The 23,780-nt window shown below is 38.7% G+C and overlaps 1 protein-coding gene across 2 annotated transcripts in view; it reads left to right on the forward strand.

Annotated features, from left to right (window-relative positions):
• Positions 1-23,780, forward strand: part of VEPH1 (ventricular zone expressed PH domain-containing 1) — a 373,634-nt gene that overhangs the window by 326,981 nt on the left and 22,873 nt on the right. For both annotated transcript variants that reach the window (XM_006867941.1, XM_006867940.1), the window contains one exon: positions 13,397-13,514. In XM_006867941.1, the coding sequence (XP_006868003.1) occupies positions 13,397-13,514 (118 nt within the window). The remainder of the gene's footprint in view (positions 1-13,396; positions 13,515-23,780) is intronic.

Consider the following 23,780-nt stretch of genomic DNA (forward strand, 5'->3'; position numbering starts at 1 on the left):
AGATGGATCGGCCAGGTGGCATCATTGATGGCATTGAGTGTGGCAGCAGTAATGAGGTTGGCCCAGGATCGGACATTGTTTTGTTCTGCTGTACATGGGGTCACTATGAATTGGTTCCGACTCTATGGCACCTGACAACAACAACAGTCTGCACTGTAAGTGACAAACCCTGAAAACATGAATCTAAGTATTTATATTATTGTTGTTAAGTGCCATTGAATCAGTTTCAACTCATAGTGATCCTATATAGGGTTTTGTAGGACCTGCTGGTGAGCTTGAACCACTGGCCTTGCAGTTCAAACCGACCTTGTGGTCCAGTACTTATCCTACAGTGCCTCACCAAGACTCCTTAATTAACCTACCTCTATAAAAATACCTGGAGTACTGGTATGGTGCTGTGGTTTAGTGCACCATACCAGTACTTCAGGTATTTTTATAGGAGTAGGTCAATTAAGGAGTCTTGGTGAGGCACTGTAGGGTAAGTACTGGACCGCAAGGTTGGTTTGAACTGAGAGTTCAATGGTTCAGAGACCTGTGATTCAAACTCACCAGCCATGCCTGGAAACCCTACACAAGGTTGCTATGCGTTGGAAACAACTCGACAGCAATTAACAATAGGTCAATTAAAAGGAAGGGAGAGACATTTTTGCTCCTTGGGAAAGATTCTAGATTCTTTCTTTTTATCTTCAGAATAGGAGATATGACTAGTGTCTCCAGCTTGACAACCCAGAAATGTCTCCATGACCCTGGCTTTCATCCTCCCTTGAAATATAAATACATACTTATTCTGTAGGCACCACCCTCGTCTGTCAGTTTGTCATACTGTGGTGGCTTGTGTGTTGCTGTGATTCTGGAAGATTTGCCTTAGGTATTTTAAATACCAACAGGGTCACCCATAGTGGACGGGTTTCAGATGAGCTTCTAGAGGACAACAGACAAGGAAAAAGAAGAGATGAAGTACTTCTAAATATTTAGTCACTAAAAATCTTATGAATAGCAGTGGACACTGTCAGCACCAGACTATTGAATATTCAAACATGATGTAAAGCACCAGAATATTGTCAGATGTAGTGCCAGAAAATGAGCCACTCAGGTTGGAAGGCAAAAAACAAAGCACCAGGAATACATGGAATATAGATAGAAATATTTCATCAAACTGATGTGGCACTGGAGACAATCACTTATCTATGCCAAGAAATTTGGAACACGACTACCCAGCCAACTAACTGGAAGAGATCCATATTTGTGACCATTCCAAAGAGAGTTGACCCAAAGAAATACAGACGTCATTAGACAATATCATTGAATTCCCAAGTGAGTTAAGCTATACTAAAGACAATACAAGAATAGCTGCAACCATACATTGACATAGAACTTCCAGAGGCTCAAGTCGGATTCAGAAGAGGATGTGGAATGAGGGATGTCATTGCTGACATCAGATGGATCTTGGCTGAGAGTAGAGAATACCAGAAAGATATTAACTTGTGCTTTATTGAATACGCAAGGCTTTCGATTGTGTGGATCATGAGAAGCTATGGACAACATTGTGAAGTATAAGTACTCTGGAGCACTTGTGCTCAAGAAGAACCTGTACGTAAACCAAGAGGCAGTTGTTTGCATAGAACAAGGGAAGACCAAATGGTTTAAAATTAGGAAAGGTGTGCACCAGGGTAGTATTCTTTCACCATTAAGTATTCAATCTGTAAATTGAGCAAATAATCTGAGAACCTGGATTATATGAAAACATGGCACCAGGATTAGACAACCTGTGATGTGCAGATGATACAACCTTGCTTGCTGAAAACAAAGAGGACTTGAAATACTTGCTGATGAAAATCAAAGACCACAGCCTTCAATGTAAAGAAAACAAAAATCCTCAGCATGGGACCAATAAACAATATGATCAATGGAGAAAAGATTGAAGTTGTCAAAGACTTCATTTTGCTTGAGTCAACCATCAACACTCATGGAAGTAGCAGTCAAATAATTAAATGATTTGCATTAGGCAAATCTTCTGCAGAAGACCTCTTTAAAGTGTTGAAGAGCCAAAATTTCAATTTGAAGACTAAGGGTACGCCTGACCCAAGTCATGGTATTTTAATAACTTTATCTGCATGCAAACATTGGACAGTGAAGGAGGAGGCTCATAGAAGAATTGATGCATTTGAGTTATGGTGTTGGAGAAGAATATTGAAAGTACCATGGACTGACAATAGAGCACATCAATCTGCATTGGAAGAAATTCTTCCAGATTGTTCCCTGAAAGCCAGAATGGCCAGGCTTCATCTCATACTTCAGACATATTGTCAGGAGGGACCAAACCCTGAAGAAGATATCATGTGTGGTAAAATAGAGGGTCAGAGAAAAAGAGGAAGACCCCCAATGAGATAGATTTGCACAGCGGCCGCAGCAATGGGCTCAAATGTAGCAATGATTGTATGATTGGTGCAGAACTAGGCAGTGTTTTGTTCTGTTGTGCATAGGGTTGCTATGAGTCAGTACCATCTGGATGGCACCTAACAACAACAACAACTTTTATTTAAGGGAGGGACAGCTGTACCTCCTTAGGGAGCTTAATCTCGCCAAGTGGTCTCTCACTTTCTATTCACTCATTAATTAACTTTACAACTTGTTCTTTTAGCTCAGGTCCCAAGTGTCAGTAAAATTTACTTAGAAAACCCTAACTGTGCATAAAAATAAAAAATATTTCTTCTTCAGTTCTACATATAACCTATGACCCAGTAACTCCACACCTGAGTGACGTTCCCAATGAAATTCTTGCTTGTATCAGATATATATGAACCTATTCACTATTGCATGATTTACGTAAGTGTAAAGGCAGAGGTACCCTTGGGGCCCAAAATTAGGGGAATGGTTAGATAAAATGCTGTGGAATGCATACTACAAAATCGCTTTGCTGCAACAGAGGTAACAAACTAAATACACATACAACACATATAGAGCTTTTGAGTGAAACAAGCAAATGAGGCCTATGGAATAATATTATTTGTGAAAATGAAAAACAGCTAAGCAGCAATACATATTTTCAAGAAAATATATACCTTCAAAGGAGGTGAAATGAGAAGTCTGAATGCAAGTGGGATCAAGAATAAAGGGGAAAAAAATTAAAAGAATGAGAAAGGGGTCTTGCTCCTAAACAATAACCTCCATGGGTGAGGAATATGATTATCCTACCACCTGACTTCCAAATGAAAAAGAAGATACCCAATCTCACCCCCATTTCATCCCAGTGAGTTCTTTCCAAGATGGCACCCTCTGTGGTGGAATAATACACAGTAGCTGCAGGAGAAACCATCAATTAGCAAAATAAAAATCACTGCAGTTCTTTGCTTTGTACTATAAAAACATACATAAATGCTGGTTTTCATTATTGACGGTTCTGATGGTTACATTTCATGCCACTGTAGAAAGGTCAAAGTATTCTTGACATTTTGAACATCAATAGTCTTTCTTTCTTGCTTCCATCCTGGTGAAAATACCTTGCTGGTCTTCAGGGACTGAAATTCAGAAAAAAAAAAGTAAGTAAATTAATTATTATAATTCATAGTAATATATTTACTAAAGTCAGTAAATAAATTAAATTATTATAAACATTTATAAAGCTTCACTCAATTTACCAATTTTATTTCAATTCATATGCTTATGCTAATTTTCTCCTTAAATGATTTAAACTCTTGCCATGCTTACTGTCAACCTTCTATAGTCAGATTTATTTTTCTTATGTGAGTGTATTTGACTTTTTGAATGAAATCATGTATTTGATCAAATGTGTTAGTTCTTAAATGAAATAACTTTTCTATGAAATGAATCAAACATGAGTGTTTTGTTCCAGTCACTTGAAGCCAGGCCATACTTGCAGGTCATTCACTTACCTATAAGGAATTCAGGTTCTCCCACTACCCTGGGACCCAAGAAAGGGAAGAAGAAAGTAATAGTGGGAGGAGTGCTGGTGGCACTGTAGGATAAGAACTGGACTGCTAACCGCAAGATCAGCAGTTCAAGCCCACAGCCGTTCCACAGGAGAAAGATGTGAAACAAAACTAAAAATCAAGACTTACTGGTCAGCTAGAAACTGGTAGAAAACTGAGCCTCAGAAACGCTTTACAGCTGACTTCTATGAGTCAGAAGCAACTCAACGGCTACCTAACAATAGTGATAGTAGGACGTTTACCACATTGACTGCATATAGTCATGTGTATCTAGAATTTCCTTCCTAATAAGGGGTAAAATTTTTAATTTTAAAAAATTTGAAAAAAAAGAAGAGACAGCAGAACACAATACAAGTGACATTCATAAAATACACAAAGAGGGTTTTTTTGCTTTGTTTTAAACTTTTTGTTGTGCATTAGGTGAGTGTTTACAAAGCAGATCATCAGTTTTTCATTCAACAAGGACTACACATGGATTGGATTGCAAAATTACTTATCCCACTTCCTCCCCGTGTTTTCTGTTTCTATACCTCCTTCTTGTCTAAACTTTCTGAACTTTATCCTTAGGCAAATCTTCCCTTTTGATTTTAAATTGTTAACTATACCAATGTCTGCATGCCTTTCTAGTGTTATTGTTCACCATAAAGACCTATCTGTCATTTAGCTGAAAATTGAATCAGAGGGTGAGTTCAATTCCAGACTTGAAGGGTGTCTAAGGGTCATAGTCTTAGGTTTAAACCAGTTTCTATCTGACCAGTGAGCATGATCTGTTTTATGATTTTGAGCTTTGTTTCATGGTTGTTTTTTTCACTCTACCCTAGACCTTCCAATGTTATCCCTTTCAGACCATTTGGTAGTGGTTTCTGGGCATCATCCAGTTCTTATGGTCTAAGGGTTGAGGGAACTGATGTTCGTGTGGTCCATTAGCCCAGTGGACTAACACTTTCCATGGGTCTTCAATTTTCATTTCTTTTCTTTCTTCTGGAAAGGGAGAGACCAGTAGTTGCGCCTTATGTAACTGTTCACAAGCTCTTAAGATCCCAGTCACTACTCACCAAAGTAGAATGTACATCAATCTCTTTGTGGACTATTTTATGACAGTTGACCTTGGTGTCCCCTGAGATTTATGGTCCTGAGCTCCCAAACCCAGAGTTTCATTTGACTAAGAAGTTTCCATAACTGTGCCCCCTGTATGCTCCACCACACACATGGACATATTTGCAGCAAAGGTACAAAAATGTACACTATCCTTACCTAAATTTATGGGTATACTCCTACTCTCCCTCCCACATCCATTCAGCCTGCATACCTATTAATACATCCACACATAAGATCACTGTTACCAAAGGATTGGGTATTAATAGTATTTGCCTCTGTTGTCTTTAACCCTTACACGCCTCTCTGCGTCTTCCTCTGCCTCAGTCATTTTTTTGTCAACCTCCCTCTTATTGTTTATTGCCTTCCCTTCATATGTTTATGCTGTAGCAAGTGACTTCCCTTTACCTTCCACCCCTGGTAACCATCAAATAATGTTTCTTTTAGTATGGAAACCTTTTTACAATAATGATCTCATATAATATTTGCCTTTTTGTGATTGACTAATTTCACTCAGCATAAGGAGCTCTGGTAGCTTAGTGGTTACGAATCAAGCTGCTAACCTCAAGGTCAGCAGTTCAAAACTACCAGTTTTTCTGCGGGAGAAAGATGAGGCTTTCTGCTCCCGTAAAGATTTGCAGCCTCGGAAACCCTGTGCAGGGTCACTATGAGTCGGAACCGACTCAACGGTACTTAACAACAACACAACAACAATATCCTCTAAAGGAGCTCTGGTAGCGTAGCAGTTACTAATTGGGCTGCTAACCTCAAGGTCAGCAGTTAAATACTACCAGCAGTTCCGTGGAAGAAAGATGAAGCTTTCTGCTCTCGCAAAGATTCACAGCCTTGGAAACCCTTTACAGGGTCGCTATGGTAGGGAACCGACTTGACGGCACTTAACGACAACAATATACTTTCAGTTCATCCATGTGATGAGGTGTTTCACAGATTCATCATTAGTCTTTAATGTACATAATTTTCCATTGTGTGTATATACCCAAGTTTATACATTCTTCCATTGATGAGCATTTAGATTGATTCCATCTTTATGCCGTTTTGAACAGTGCTTCAATGAGCATGTTGTTGTTGTTGTTGTTAGGTGCTGTGGAGTCAATTCTGACTCATCCGTATAGCAGAATGAAACACGGCCGGTCCTGCACCATCCTCAATTGCCATTACTGTTGTCACTGCGATGAACATGGGCTTCCATATACGTATTCATGTAACCCTTCCTATTTCTCTAGGATATATACCAAGTAGAGGGATTGGTGGGGCATGTGGCATTGTAGGATCGGCATTCGAATGCAAGGTCAGTTTGAATTGCAAGGTTGGCGGTTCAAATTCACCAGTCGCTCCTTGGAAACCTTATACAGAATTGCTTTGAGTCAGAACTGACTTGCCAACACTTAACAATATCATATTTCTATTTCTAAATTTTTGAGAAAACGTCATATCGTGTTCCACAGTGGTTGCACCATTTTACAGTCCTGCCAGAAAGGAGTGAGGATTCCAGTATCTCCACAGCCTCACCAACATTTAGTTTTGTTTTTTCACTTGGCTATAAATGCTGGGGTGAGGTGGTATCTCATTGTTGTTTTGATTTGCATTTCTCTAATGGATAATGATCAGAAACATTTTCCCATATAGTTATTGGCTCCCTGAACATCTTTGTGAAGACCATTCATGTCCTTGGCCCATTTTTAAATTGGATTATTTGTCTTTTTCTTGTCATTGTGTATACATTTAAAAATCAATCCCTTGTCTAATATGTCATTGCCAAATATATTTCCCAAACTATGAATCCTCTTTTTATTCTTTTGGTGTTATCTTTTGATGTACATGATTTTTAGAAGGTCCAAGTCACCTAGTTTGTCTTCTACTACTTGAGTATTTTCTGTTGGATAGTGCATTTATCCCATGTATTAAAGGCCATACATTTGTCCCTAGTTTTTCATTGATGATCTTTATAGTTCTAGGTTTTTCATTTAGGTCTTTAATTCACATTGAGTTCTTTTTGTGATGGTGTCAGATATGGGTTCTCTTTCGTTCTTCTTAAATGAGTCTCCAATTTTGAAAGCACCATTTTGTATGAACTATCTTTTTCCATTTAATCATACTGTGAGGTTTTCTTCATGTCAACACCCTCAGCGCCTCTGCTTAGAGTCTGTCTCTCACCTGTTATCCTCCATTTTCTATACACACCTCAACTTTCTGCCAGGTTTCAAATTAGGCTAAATTCAATTTTTAAGCTTTATCATCTTCTTTCCAAGGAGCTGTGGTAGCATAATGGTTACAAGTCAGGCTGCTAACCTCAAGGTCAGCACTTCGAAACTACCAGTGGTTCCGCAGGAGAAAGATGAGGCTTATCTGCTCCCATAAAGACTTACAGCCTGGAAACCCTGTACAGGGTTACTATGAATCGGCACCAACTCCACAGCAAACCACCACCATCATCTTCTTTCCATACTGCTCAATTTGCATAGTAACTTAACTCTTATTTTAGAGAGTGGAGTTTATGTTCTTGGAATCAGACTATTTATTTTGTTGTTGTTGTTGTTAAGTGCCATTGAGTCGGTTCCGACCCATAGCGACCCTGTACAGGGTTTCCGAGGGTGTAAATCTTTACAGGAGTAGAAAGCCTCATCTTTCTCCCGCGGAGCAGCTGGTAGTTTCGAACCGCTGACCTTAATGTTCGCAGCCCGATTCGTAACCACTACGCTACCAGAGCTCCTTAGGTGTACCCAAACTATGGAGTCCTGGTGTAGCGCTGTAGGATAAGAACTGTACTAACTGCAAGGTCAACAGTTCAAACCCACCTGCCACTCCTCAGAAACCATATACAGGGTAGCTATGAGTTGGAATCAACTCAACAGCACTTAACAACAACAACAACAACAACCCAAATTATTGTGGGAAAGTATGAACATTGCACCCAAAACACTTGCCCTTGAGTTGCCCCAGACTCATAGAAACCATATAGGACAGAGTAGACATCCACATGAGATTTCCAAGGCTGTGAATCTTTATAGAATCAGACTGCCACAGCTTTCTCCCACAGAGTAGCTGATGGGTTCGAACTGCCAACCTTTCCATCAGCAGCCAAACACATAACTACTGTATCACCAGGGGTCCTGAGTATTTGCACAGGAAGATGTAAAAGACAAATTCATCAAATGCCAATTATGGACACAGATCAGCTATCCCTACATCCAGCCCAAGGGTGTAGGACTGATTTCCTGTGCACATCAGAATCATCTAGCCGTAGGTTTAGAAATGCAAATGCTCAGCCCCACACCTTAAACTTGCTGGGTTAGGTTTCCAAAGGTAGGACCTGAAACAAGTTCTGTGGGAATTCCTAATGCCAAACCCTCCTGAGAAATGGTGATCTGGAAAAGCTGAGGCTCTTGGTATATGTAATCAGCAGGTTATACCAATAGATTCAGACAAGCATCCTTCTTCCATTGTTGCTGTTATTAAGTGCTGTCCAGTCGATACTGACTCATAGCAACCCTGATTAGGGATTCCAAGGAGTAGCTGGTAAGTCTGAACCATTGATCTTGAGGTTCAAGCCGATCTTTCAGTCCAGTGCTTATCGTATTCGTTTATTGGCATTTTTTTTTAATGTTGTTCAGTGAAATTAATGAAATGAATGCCTGTAATATTCACAGAGAAGTGAGTATAAAGCCTAAGTACTATGATTGATATAAATTATTAACAGATCTATGTGCCTCAATTACTCAACACTTTTTTTTTATTCATTGAATGTCTATTATGAGTAAAGTGCTATAATAAGTATTTTCAGATGCTATATAGAACTCAGTCTTCTTGATAAGGAACTTCAATCCATTTGAGAGCCAAAAAGAATCACATCAGAAGAAGCACAATAACAATCATGAGCACACACAAATTAAGAGATATTCTAGTTTCCTTCTGTGAAGACGACTGTAGAGCCAATGACTTACCTTCTCATTTCCTTGGAATATAAGGATTGTGTCTCCTTTATTCCTGATTCCTGACATATATACATATAGTAGGTGCTATGAAGTGACTTCAATAGTAGTATTTTTCAGACACTGAAAAATATAAATAAGTAAATTATAGATATTATTTGAAATCTCTTTTGCAACTCAATTCATCCAATAAACAGTGATTCTTACAAGACACTATGCCTGTGATATAGAATGGTAGAAAGATAAATTGTTAATTTCTTCTCCTCAGCAGGTTTATTTTACATACTGAACTCATAGATAGAGCATATGCCGTAGTGATAATCATCAAGATACAGAGTTCTTACTATTATCTGAAGATATTGGGGATTATTAAAAGAAAAGTTAAATTTAAAAAAACATGCAAAAAGCAGCTCATGTTTACATTTCTTAAAACATTTGAAATATGTACCTAGAGCTGACTGTATTCACCATGGACACAAAGAAGACATGGGTGAATCCTCTGCTCTGTATCTGTGAACAAATAGCATTATGACAGTATTTAAATGTGCCAGAACTCCAAGTTCTTCTAGATGTACGTGCTTTCTCTGATTTCTGGAAAATTGTTCCATGGGTCCCTCTTGTAGTACATAGAACACATTATAAAATCCAGAGGTCACTTTGCACTTTTATTGAATCCATTACATTGACTCATGCTGTCATTTGTCAGTAAAATAGTTTTGTAGACATCCTCTCATCTTTCCATGCTGCCTGGCTTAATTTTCCCCTAAGAGGCTTTGCAGGAGACTTTTTTTTTTTTATGTTTTTCCAAATCTCTATTCCCATTAATGATTGTTTTCTAAAATTGGAGAAACAATCATTTAATCAACTATTCTAAAAGCTCATTTTCCCTACAGTGACTTTCATCCTTTTTGAATTTGATGACGCTTGTCAGAAAAAATCTTCTTTGTGCATGTTAGCATGATTACATATCTTTTTTTTTTTTTTTTTTTTTAATTCAGCAGAAACTATTTGAACTTCAATATTTCTTGGAGGCTTATTGAGCCTTGATTTGGAGTGTAATTGGGAGAATGTGACTACGCTAAGTAAAGTTGTCATTGCACTGAGAATTGGCCAGCAGGTTATCAACTTCCTTTTCTCTTCTTGGTGCAACCACTCTAGTAGTTCCCAACGTGGTGTAACAAATTACCACAGAATTAGCAACATACATTTATTACCTCACAGTTTCAAGAGTCCAGAGTCCAGCTCAGCTCAGCTGGGTTCTCTGCTGAAGGTCTCACTAGGTTGCAATCAGTGTTTTAACCAGACTGTTCATATTTGAGGTTCAGATGGGAAGGGTCTGCTTCCTAGCTTTCTCACATTGTTGGCAGATATACTTTCATTGATGTTGTAGGACTTGCTTTCTTACTGAAATCCTCAAGGCTTCCTGTGGTTTCCTGTCAAGTAACCTTCTCCATAGACAGTTCACAACGTGGCAATTTGCTTCTTCTTGTCCAGGAGGAGAGTCTGCCTATGCATCTGCTAGCAAGATAGAGCTTGTGTGTTTAGTCAGATAATCATAGGATTGACATCCATCACCTTTGCCATATTCTTGGATAGAAGCAGGTCCTTCATTCCCCACACACTCAAAGGGGGTGGATTATACCAAAGAATGAATGCCAAGAAATGAGCATTGCTGGAAGATTACTCTAGGGTCTGCCTAACTCTATCCCACTAAAACTAAAATACTCAGAGTGGCTCAACTTAAAGTCAGATTTGAATGTTTTTGTGCGCCTCCTGATGTCTAGTGGTCTTAAAGAAACTTTGTAATTCTCTGAACAATTTTGCTTAATTATCATGTCTTAAAAATAACAACTGCACAGTAATTCTTGGGCAAAGCCTGGGGAATGTGCAGGACTCACAAGAGTAAAGAAGAGAAGATAGACTGGAGAGACAATAATGCCTTAACTCAATGAAGAGGTCATGATTCATAAAACTTAAGTATTACTGGTTGTTGTTTTATATTTGCTTGTTTTGTGATTTATTTTGCTTTGACTTCCCACCAATATTTGGAACAATATATGCTTCATTGATCTCTCAATTCAAAGATGGATTTTATGGCCAACTTCATAGAAGTACTATCTATCTATCATATTCATTACACTCCCTTTGCACAACACCTCAGTCCTCTGAAGAGGTAAGCCTGCTTTGGCTTGAGAACTTGAACACTGGGATATAACTTGCCATCTGTCCTAAACTTCGTAAGTAACTTTTTCACCAAGACAAATGTGAATTATTAGCAACATTCTGGGACATTTTTGGTCTCAGAACAGAAAAAAATAAAGGAACCCCTAAGTATCGTGTTAGGTACTTTGTTTGCTAGTAGTGTTTGTGGTGACTGAAAATTGATCCTTAACTGTGTGGGAAAAAGAAAAGTGATCTGCATGCCAATGGCCACATACAGACTACAGAGACTTGAAAGTTTTGGAGATGATATTTATGAACATCTGGGGTGTTTTTTTTCCCCATAAATTTTAATGGGGATTTTATCCTTTGAAACTTACTAAACTCTCAGGTGCTTCTTCAGTCTTTATCTTGGGGAGCATGGTTTTTAAAAACAGACAGCCTCTGTTTTTCCCACTGAACACATTCTAAATTACTTTGGCTAAAACCCCATCCCTGTATATGCAGTTCCTATCGGCAAGCCTGCAACATGGTATTCAGTGTTAGCAACTCAAAACGCTCTATTCAGCATGTTGAGCTACCAAATATTCCAATCCCACATGGACACAAGCCATAAGAGTCTTAATAAAGTACACTGAAAAGTATTCATTCTTAGTCCCAGTTTATACCTTTCATTATTCTACAAATGTTTATTTAATGCCTGCTTATGTGTCAGGCATTTTTAGATGCTAAAGTTGCAGTAGCCAACACAACACACAACCTTCACAATCTCATTGTGCTTAGGTTCCAACAAGTGAAAATATTCTCTAAAAAGAATTTCCTTTATATATTCATAGCTTTCAAATAGTTTATTTTAAAACTTTAGACTTTACACTAGGTCTGTAAACGAATGGTTCTAACCCACTCCTGATGCTGCATTAGGATATAACTGTGAACAAAGACATGTTTCTGCTTTCAATAAGCTTGAGTCCCATTCTTCTCACTTCTGCCAAAATATGTTTACCTGGGAAACAGGAAATTTGGGATAGCATCTGGAGAGCTATTTTATTTTAGACCTCTTATAAACAGTGAAAACAGTGCTCACATTCCTTAGTTCTATGAACTGTTACTATAGGTAATAGATAAAAGCTACTATAAGTAAAAAAAAGATAAAAGGCCAGAAGATAAGAAAATAGTCACAACTTAACAGGGGACCAACACATAAGTCAATTATGTACACACAAGTCTACCAAGGACATTAAACCCTCATAGAAATCCTGGTGTGGCACCGGAGAATAAGCTCTGGATTGCTAACCAGAAGGTCCATAGTTTAAACCCAACAGTGGTTCCTCAGAAACCTTATACAGGGTCACTATGAGTTGGAACTTAACAACAGAAACAGAAACAGGAAAACAAGATTTAAAGAATGAAGTTGGGACCACCTTGTGACAGAGGATGCAATCATTTACATATTAGAAAAACCTCAGCAGGACAGTAAAGCTATGTAATTTTGTTAGCCTAATAGTTTTCTATCCATTGACAGCATAATGGAACCTCTGTCCTCTTCATCCTAAACAGGAAGACATTAGAGGGATGCCACAGGGCACATAAAATCTGGCTGTCTTCTTGGTGTGTCATTTCTACTCTCGACTGTTTGGAGGAAAAATAAGTTAATTAATTTACTGATAAGAAATTTAAAAAGACATTATTTTCCATTAAAACCAATACAGCCACATAATGGAATGGAATGCAAAATTTGCATAGGTTTTTAAGATAAAGCCTAAACACTGCTGGAGGCAAGGGCTAAGGGATTAAACCCTCCCCCATATTTTCCATCAGCTCCCTATAAAAACAACCTACCAAAAATAATAATATTTTATAGAGATAATTCATTTCAACTTTTATATAAAGTAGAAATTAAATACAACTGTCCCAGAAGCATCCCCTTTAACCATGTTGCCATATAGATGCAGGAAAATCCTGGACCACTTCAGGCTCTGACCCTTACTCCCCACCCTTGAAACCTGGAGCCCACATTCATTCCCTCTAGATTCAAGAGTCCTCCCTACTCCATGGAAGAGTTTGAGATGATTGTTCTTTTTCAAGATTTACCAAGAAAAAGGTTCTTCTCAATATTTCTCTCATACTTAGCAGTGAGATTGAGCACTGTTCCTCTTGATGCCAATCCCTTTTCTCCAATCTCAAAATGCTATGGAGCAGACAGATCTGCTGATGTTCTTTGTGCTTGTGTTCCTGACACAGGATCTGGACCAGGTACAGCTCCATCTGGAAGAAGTGAGGTTCTTTGACGTGTTTGGCTTCAGTGAAGCAGCAGGAGCATGGCAGTGCTTCATGTGCAACAACCCTGAGAAAGCAACGGGTGAGAGGCTTGGTTTGTTATAAGAATGGTTTGTGTACCTCGGATTTACAGAAATCTGTGAGCCCCAATGTTCTAGTTGCCTTTCCCTTTGCATAGCAAGCATCCTGAATTGCATTAATATCCTAAGGTATGCCGGATCTCTGTTTCATGCTAAGAATGGTATCTCATCCAAGTAGTAGTGAGAATAAGATATTCTAGAGGAAGAAAACATAGAACCAGGAAAAATCAAAAGAAACATATACAAGGGGACTTCAAAATGTTCACAGAAAAATTCCTTTATCTTTCAGTTCTGTTTTTCCAAGATCTTTTTAAAGCTTTCTCATATGTGGCTATTAAGACAAGATTGACCTTTTTGTCCTAAAAGCATTCTTCATTTCAACCCATATAAGCCCTGATGATTTGAGAAAAGGCAAGCATTCTGTCCAAGTATACTTCAGAGTCTCAGAGAAATGAGACCACATTCAAATTCACCAGGTCATCTCAGTTGCCCCTTGCTCTTCTGCTTGATGATTGGACTAAGAGCAAACCATCTAAAAAGTAAGGTATTATTTGAAGAATAACCTCAATGCTGGTTTGCCCTTCCCCTTCCTTTCTACTGCCCAAACAAATCAGTCTATTGACTTTGCTTAAAAATAATAATCTTGAGCAAAAATACACCAAGTCCTATGTTAATTGTGTCAGATACTTTGTCTCATTAAATCCTCACAATATTCTTAAGAGATAAATAAGGATATTACCTGTTTTACTGAAGGGGAAACATGGACACAGAGAAGTTTGGTAACTGATCAGTACCACACAGATAATAAGTAACAGTAGTAGGGCTTGACCCCAGTCTAACCCCAACCCCACGCTCTTCACTGTTTCACCATTCTGTCTCCTGATCAAAAAATCCATTGCCAGGAATACACACTCTGACTGGTGACCACATTCATCACCAATAAGGAGAAGTGAGGGAAAAATAGCAATGAAGCTGCGAGCTAAGCCCTACAATGTTCAATAGACTCCTGTGAACCCAGGTGGAAACCTGGTTGGCCAGCAGTGTGGCAAGACCTGGGGACTCTTGGGCCCAGAGTCAGTGACATAGCCACAGAGGACTAGAGTGGAGAGTGAAGCATCCAACTGATAAGAAGAGAGGACATATGCACAAAGAACACCCACACTTGCAGATAATACCCACTTCACCTGGTTTCAATGACTGGATGATCAGAGCTCAACTAGAAGAAGAAAGAAGAGGAATAAAAGAGTAATCTGATACACTTTGATGAACTTGACCTACACCTATGGATGCAGTAACTCAAAAGAGGGAACAAATCTTTACAGCAAGGATCATTCCCACCCCCTCTGTACACAGAGTAGACTGGGATGGGCAACTTGGACATTGGCTACCCAAAATTGGGGAGGGAGACAGGACTACAAAGACAAGAAGTGACTGGCTTACAAGCTTTCCAGAGGGAACCTAGATCCAGAAGATGTGGAGGAGGGTAGAATCTCTACTGAGTAGTATCCAATCTGTCTAGGCAGGGCTGATGAAAGGAGATGGGGATAGGTCTCTTGTGATACAATAGTGAATAATTGTTATCAGGACTGATTGTGAGGGTTGGAAATGTAAAGGTAGATGTTTTGTAGCAAGGAAGGGAGTGAATAACATTGCAGTCTAGGAGCGGAAGTCCCTGGGACCATCAAGGGAGAAGAGCAGAGAGCAGGACCCTACCCAGAGAAGCAGTGATGCCTGAGATGGAGGCAGAGATGATGATGTGGAGAGACAGAGCAGCTAGGGACTTTAGACCCAGAGAGGGAGAGGGGCTGTGTGCTGACGACCAGGGGGCAGGCTTGTAGGGTATATCCTTTGGTTGGTTGATGATGCATGGAGGAGATTGTAACCATGGCAATGCAACTATATACAATAGGATGAATGTAAAACTAATGTTCTTCCATGTAAAGTATCACATAATGCACAATAAACCATTAAAAAAAAAAAAAAATCCATTGCCATTGAGGTGAGTCAGTTCCACCTCATAGTGACCCCAAGTGTTATAGAATGAACTTGCTCCATAGAGCTTTTTTGCTACAATGTTTACAGAAGGAAAACTCACAGTCACTGGGTGACTTAGAACAGCTAACCTTTGGGTTAGCAGTCAAGCAAAACTGTTTATGCCAACCAGAGACCCATCCTAACCTGACCAGTGGAAACAGGCTGATAGTTAGCTTATGTTCAAAAGTTTTGTTCACCTTGAGAATAATATATTCTATCACTAACTTCCCTCTATAAAAGACACAAGATTCTCAATGCTGACAGTTCTCATAAACTGCAGTTTAGACCAAGGGAGCAGTTGCTAAAACATTTGAACACAAAACCTCTTTGTAGAAGAGCCATCTTGCGAAAGCCATTCATTATATCACCTGTATGCTTCCCTTTAATTTTGGGATTGTATGCGTCTTAAAGATCATCCATTGTGGCAAGTCTGTCCTCTTGTTAGCTCCCAAGATGTTGAGGCTGAATCTAAAATGTGTGTTTATTTGGCCAGATGGAGATGTGAGGGGCTCTTGGAGAGATACCAATTAAAATGTATTACCCCATGGAAAAGGGAACTGTATGGATGGAAGACACTGGCAGTTCAGGATGCCAGCCTTTGTGCGGCACAGATTGTTGGCTGATTAGAGTCTGGATTGAGTTGATGCCAGATTGAACACCCCACTTTTCTAAAAAAGTTAATTTCAGCAAGTAATGAATTGGGGAATTGAATGTCTTCATTATAAAACTTCCTAATTAGACCTTATTTTACCTATAAAAGTGACAGAGCACTAAAGAAACTTGATTTGAGAGCCTGAAAAGATAAGGTTCTTATCTTAGGTAGCTCTGAGTGATCCTTCAGGATTTTCACTACAAGTAAGCCGAGTCCTTAATTCAATAAATATTTCACAGTATCTGGCCAAGGGAGGCCTCAGAGAAGGGACTGAAAGTTAAAAGCACGAAATGTTCCTTTAATATATGTTTTCTCAAATTCACTGCCCTGCACTTAAAAAGAACATTTTGCACATTCATTCTTTCTTATTTGTATTTCTCACAGTTAAATATAGACTAAGAACGTATAGCAGTAAAAGCTCAAAGTAGGCCAATTATTTTACAGCAGAACAGATTGAATCAAAATGTTTGGCTCAGAAAGCTTCAGTGTGTTTAGATTTCTTTGCTCATTTCCTTTTGCTACATGAAAGGGAATTTGAAGCTAAGAGAAATCCTATTTTAAACTGTTAGTTTCACCAGAAATCCTTGACTCCCTAAGAAGTTGATACAGGTTATTTTTATATAACCACAGAAGTTATATATTTAATCTAAGTGAAAGGTCTATCATAATACTGCTGTCAAATATGTTATTCATGGAGATGATATTTGCATTCATGTTCCACTTAAATCCTAAGTTTAAAATTATCAAGACATAGGACCAAATATTTGGTTATTAGTCATGCACAGTTCACATAGTAACATGGTACTTACATTTCATTTTCCCTTAATGCACTGCACATTTGTTTCATTGATTGAGTATTCTTCTATAGCCTCTGTCTTAGGATAGAAAGATGAATAAGGTTCAGTGTCTCTACTGTGAATTGATTCACAATCCAGTTAGGGTCGGGAGTTATGCATGGAAAAATCTAACATACTACCTTGTGTGCTTTTATCAGGCAATCAATACTTGTTGAGTGAGTGAATGAATAAATGATTTAATGGATAATATTTAGAAATGACAAAAGTCAAACAAACCTTGAATATTGAAATATAATGTTGTCAAGATTGTAATTATGTTTTAACCACATGAAATGCATCCCTGTACCCTACCATGTGATGCTGTAGCATAAACACTGACCTACTTACTGATGATGAGGTTGACAGTTAAAACCCGCCAGCCACTCCTCAGAAACCCTATATGGGTGCTCTAAGAGTTGTAATGGATTTGATGACATACAACAACAGTAACTATCATACCTTGTGTATTTTGAATCTGTAGAAAATGGAAGTTGGTGCTTGCTTTCTTAACAATCATCAGCACACTTAAAGCAGAGGTTCCACTTCCATGCTGTATTAACACCCAAGCCATGGCATTTTCAATAACCTCATACGCATGCAAAAGCTGGACAGTGAATAAGGAAGACTGTAGAAAAAAATGATGCTTTTGAGTTATGGTGTTGGAGAAGAATACTGAAAGTGCCATGGGCTGCCTAAAGAACCAACAGATCTGTGTTGGACGAAGTGCATCCAGAGTGCTCCTTGGAAGCCAGGATAGCCAAACTTCTTCTCTCATACTTCGGACATATTGTCAGGAGGGACCAGTCTCTAGAGAAGGATATCATATTTGGTAAGGTGGAGGGTCAGAGAAAAAGAATACCACCAGCGAGATGGATTGGCAAAGTGGAAGCATCAATGGGCTCAAGTGTGGCAACGATACTGAGGTTGGTTCAGGATAGGGCAGTGTATCAGTCTGCTGGGCCTAAGGTCGCTATGAGTCGGTACCAACTCGATGCCACCTGACAAAGACAACACCATACTACACCTGGTATGGTGCTGTGGGTTAATGAGCTAGACTGCAAGGTCGGTTTGAATTGGAAGATTGGCAGTTCAAGCTCACCAGCCACTCCTCAGAAACCCTATACGGGCTCACTATGAATCAAAACTGACTCAACGGCACTTAACAAACAACAAAATATTATGCCTGGTGTCTTTGTGTGCAGCTATAGGATTAGTACTGGACTGCTAACCAAAAGATTGGCTGTTCAAACCTACCAGCTGCTCTTCGGAAACCTTATACTAGGTCTCTATGACTCGACACTGACTGAACAGCACTTACCAACAAATACTGCACCTGAGTTCTTTCATTGTTCTGATTTCCATTAAAGCCCCTCTAGATGAGTCCTGGAGTCCTGGTGTAAAGCTTTGAGATAAAGCACTGGGCCAAAAAGTTGGTTTGAACCACAAGGTAAGCAGTTCAAATTCACCAGCCGCTCCTTGGAAACCCTATATAGGGTTGCTATGAGTCTGAATCGACTCTATGGCACTAAACAACATCAAGCTGAGTCCTGGTGTGGCACTGTAAGATAAGCACTGGTCCGCAATATTGGTTTGAACTTCAAACCTGGTGGTTCAAACTCACAACTACTTTAACAAGACACTGACAAATGATAAATTGAATATTTTCCAGAATTCCATGTTCCAATATTGGAACATGTTTTTTTGTGTTTTTTTTTTTTTCAAAATGCTAGCTGGCATCTCTATAAATAAAGAACAAAACATAAGGCAATTAGAAATTTTCAATTAGACATGAAGAACCACCATGACCACCAACTGTTCTCGAGTCTACTCCAACTCTTTGTGACTCCATGTATGGCAGAGTGGAGCTGCGCTCTATAGGGTTTTCAATGGTTGTTTTCTTGTCTATTTGTTTCTCAGAAAGAAATCTCTAGGCCTTTCTTTTCAGTGTCTCTGGGTAAATCTTTCAGTTCAAGTGTGTTCATCATTTCCACCACCTAGGGACTCCCACAGGAAATCCTTTAGCTACTGATAGCAAATCAGCTAGTTTACATGGTCTCCTTGGGAATATGGCACTCTGCATAAAAGTCTCATCATGATCTCCCTTCCAATACTCCATCAACAATACCAATTCACAGGCATTTAATATCTGGCAATAAATAAAAATATTTTTATACATTTAAGTACAGAGGAAGTCAAAATAGTATGCTATCAGTTCCAGTGCTTAGTGACCCTGTGTAGGGTTGCCATGGAGTTGCTGGTGGGTTTGAACAGCCAACCTTGAGGTTAGCAGTCCAGTACTTATCCTACAGTGTTACACTGGGGCTCCAAGAATACTGTTGTTGTTGTTAAGTTGTGGAGTTGGGTCTGACTCATAGTGACCCTGTGTAAGGTTTCCAAGGAACTGCTGGTGGGTTTGAGGAGCCAACCTTGAGGTTAGCAGTCCAGTGCTTATCCTAAAGCACTACACCAGGACTCCAAGAATAACAAATTGTTGTTGTTGCTAAGTGCTGTACAGTCGGTTCTCATAGCAACCCCTGTCTTTGTGGTTCAAACAGACCTTGTGATCCAGTGCTTTAAGTGCCAAACCAGCCCATACCACGATTCCAAGAATAGTGTAGAATATATGTTGTTGCTGTTGTTAAGTGCTGCCAAGTTGGTTCCAAATCATAAAGACCCTGTCTGTATAGGGTTTCTGAGGAATGGCTGCAGAGTTTGAATCACTGACCTTGCAATTCAAATGACCTTGCAGTTCAGCGCATTAACCCACAGCACCACACCAGGATTCCTAGAATAGTATAAAGGTCCTTTATTATCATTACAAATGTTCATCATGCTAACTATGTACTCAACTTTACATGCATTTTTCTTATACATCAATTTTATGACATAGACACCATTATTGACTCCATTTTACAGATAAACTGAAACACAAAGATGTTAACTAATTTGCCTAAAGTCTCACAGCCATCGACTGGTGAAACTGGACTTTGAATCCAGACAGGATGACTCCAGAACCTAAAATTTCAGCCTCTAGAGAAAATGCAAGTCGAGGATATTGAATATCAGAAATTCCAAACACAATTATTCCATCATGTTACAATATACTGGAAAGACCAAGAGGCAAATAATCTATCTACCTATCCAGTGACTTATTCTACTAAAAGAAGAGCAGTGACTTTGAATAATAATGTGTGAGAAATGATTACATGAGGGAAATGATTACAATAGAAAATATTTCCAATCCTTCCAATTGCTGATTCAGTTCCCATTATCATTTTTTTAAAGTAAAGAGTTGAAGATTAGAAATTCACTAAAATAACTCAAGAATCCTCAGAGACTTACCCTGTGGTGTTTATCACAGATTCCATTACTCCACAAGCATGAGAGACTAGAGATTGAGCAAGTAGATTTAACGGAACAGAACTAACTTCTGGAAAACCAAGCAAATCCCCTTAGTCAGTAGCCCTGATATCTTGGAAATACGTAGTGCACGTTAACGGTAAGGCTTACTCAGTTTGACCTTCTTGGAACACATCTGGCTTTCTATTGGGTAACATTTTTCTTAAAAAAAGAGAAGGAAAATCTAGGTTGTGATTTTCACTCTTATTTTAGAGAGCACATGGGATGCCTTTCTTCTTACACCCTACAAAAAGCAGCTGTGAAAGGTCTTCTTTTTGGCACTTGTGTGTTTCTCTATAAATCTGAATGACTCCCCTGTGGTTACTTTCTTTGACAATTGATAGGGAGAATTTGCATGTAATTGTCAATTGGTAGCCTCCTTAAGTTCTAAAAGAAAATGTTTTCAGACAAACTTCTATCTTAATGTCTCTTTAGAACTTGCTTTCAAATATTTGTGTTATGTAAGCAGGTTTCCTGTTATATCACATGGACAAATAAAGATGGTTTACAAATGATGGCAGAGTAAGGAAGGCCCTATCTGTAGAAATTACTGGAAATAGTCATAGTGGAATCTTTTGCTGGACATTTAGCACAAGTTAGAGGACGTTCCACTCCAGATACCAGTGTAGAAAAATGAACAAATTTGGGCCTCCACGGTCCAGCCCTGCTTTATGAACTCATTAATATGAAATTTAAAAAAATATAATCTGTCATGGACTAAAAGAAAATTAGATTTTTTTAATGCACTGGGAATGTTTTATAATGCCTTACCTTCCACCATATGTTATATGCTAAATTTTTCTTAGATTACCAAAAACAATGCAATGCTCACTGTAGGATTTCTTCACATTTTTACATATATAAGGGTAAGTCAAAATATTGTTATAAAAGCCCAGACACCTTTATTAGACAAAAAAATATCAAAATGTGAAACTATTGTTACTTGGCATTTCTTCCATCTGAAGATGGTATTTCCATCATTCTAACCCTCCCTCTGAATAATTCTGCACTCTTTGATTTACATCATGCCCAAAATGGTAATTTTGGCTTCCTCAAGAGACTTAAATGTTCCTTTGAAATATTTTTTGAGTAATGAGAACAAAAAAAGTCTGAAAGGGCAAGATCAAGGCTGTAGCCCTGATGGGATAGGTTTTCCACTGAAACTCTAGTAGCATAGCCCTTGCTACCCTTGAAGAATGAGCAGGTTACACTGTCATGATGGAAAGAAATAATTCCTCGGCACAACTTTCCTGGTCTTTTTCCCACAAATGCAGTTTTTTATTTTCTTGAAACTTCTTTATAGTAATCCCTCATGATCATCCTGTGTCCTCTGAGAAAATCTATCAAAATTATACCATTGGAATCCCAGAAAAAAAGTTGCCATAATCTTCTGAACTGACCTGTCTAGCTTGAATTTAACTTACTCAGCAGATCCCCTTGGACGTCATTGCTTTGGTTGCACCTGTTTTTTGAAGACACCTTAATGAAACTTGTTGGTGTTGGTTAGTGCCATCAAGGTGGTTCCAACTCATAGTGACCCTATATAGGGTTTCCAAGGAGTGGCTGGTGAGTTTGAACCGCCTACCTTTAAGTTCGAACCAACCTTATGGTCAAGTGCTAATCCTACAGTACCATACCAGGACTCCTTAATGAAACCAAGAGAGGTGCATTACTGAGAAAGCTTATCTGCAGCCATTTACTGATTGCAGAGACATGTTTAACCATGTTTTATTTGCAGTAAATTTATGTATGCATGAACTGGAAGCCTAGTATCAATACTTTTTGACTTACTTTTGTAGATATTGTTACCAAACAGACCCATGGCCATCAAGTTGATTCCAGAACATGGTGATTCCATGTTTAACAGAATAACTGCTCCATGGGTTTTCTTGGCTGTAATCTTTATGGAAGCAGATCACCTGACCTGTCTTCCGTGGAGCCACATGGTGAGTGAACTGCCAACCTCAGGAGTAGGATTTGAGCACAAACCATTTACAACACCCAGGGATCTTTTGAAAAATAAAGAAAGAAAAGCCTACTACTTTCTCAAATTCAAAAAAAAAAAAAAAAAAACTAACTGAAATGAAACCTTGAAATAATATTTTTTGTAAAATAAGCTTTTATAAAAAGAAAACATTTTGTGTACAAGGTTTTTGAAACATGATGGAAATCCAATTTTAATATTATATTAAAACTTTTCAGCACTCACATAGCACACAGAGTCCATCGTAAACATGCTGCTATCTTAAAAGTCTCTATGGGAAACAAGCTTCAGTCGATAACCTCAGAGTTTAATATACGTTTTCATCCACATCACATTCCAAATCCTCTGCCTTTCTGTACTAGTTCAACAATCGTTCTTACTATAGAGTATAAAAGAGTCTGATAGGCACTATGCTTGCAGAAATGTTTTAGTCACTCTGTGGCTAGCCACAAACAAACCGCTATGAATGGAAATGTGTCCTTTTCCAAATGGGAACAAGCCAAGTCAAACCAGAATATGAAGGAGAAGAAACAGTCTTTAGAAAGGCAGACTAGAGCGAGAAATTCAATCTTTTACTCACTGTATAGTGTGAGAAGTGAAAGATGATATTGACTTAGAAAAAATGTATGACTTTAAAAATAAAGCCCTTAATACATTTTAAAAAGAACTGTAGTCATCACTTGGAAGCAGCCATCAAGAAATCAAAGGATATATTACATTGGGCAAATCTGCTATAAAAGACCTCTTTAAAGTGTTAAAGAGCAAAGATGTCAGTTTGAGAACTAAGGTGCCCCTCACCCTAGCCACAGTATTTTCAATTGCCTCGTATGCATATGAAAGCTGGACAATGAATATGAAGACTGCAGAAGAATTGATGCATTTGAATTAAGGTGTCGGGGGAAGAACATTGCGAATGCCACAGACTGCCAGAAGAATGAACAGTTCTGTCTTGAAAGAAGAGCAGTCAGAGTCTCCTTAGAAGCAAGAATGGAGAGACTGCATACTTTGGACATGTTATCAGGCAGGACCAGTCCCCTGGAAAAGGACATCATACTTGTTAGAATACAGGGTCAGTGAAAAAGAGGAAGACTCTCAATGAGATGAATTGATACAGTGACTGCAACAGTGAGCTCAAACATAAAAAAGATTGTGAGGAACTGATAGTATCTTATTATGTTGTACTATAGGATAAGCACCGGACTGCTAATCACAAGGTCGGTGGTTCAAACCCTCCAGCCACTTCTCAGAAACTCTATATAGGGTTCTAGTGAGTCAGAACAAACTTGATGACTCTTAACCACTCACAGAAGCAGCAGTCTAGAGATCAGACGATGTACTGCATTGGGCAAATCTGCTGCACAGG

Source organism: Chrysochloris asiatica, unplaced genomic scaffold (assembly GCF_000296735.1).
Source record: "Chrysochloris asiatica unplaced genomic scaffold, ChrAsi1.0 scaffold00113, whole genome shotgun sequence".
NCBI lineage: Eukaryota > Metazoa > Chordata > Mammalia > Afrosoricida > Chrysochloridae > Chrysochloris > Chrysochloris asiatica.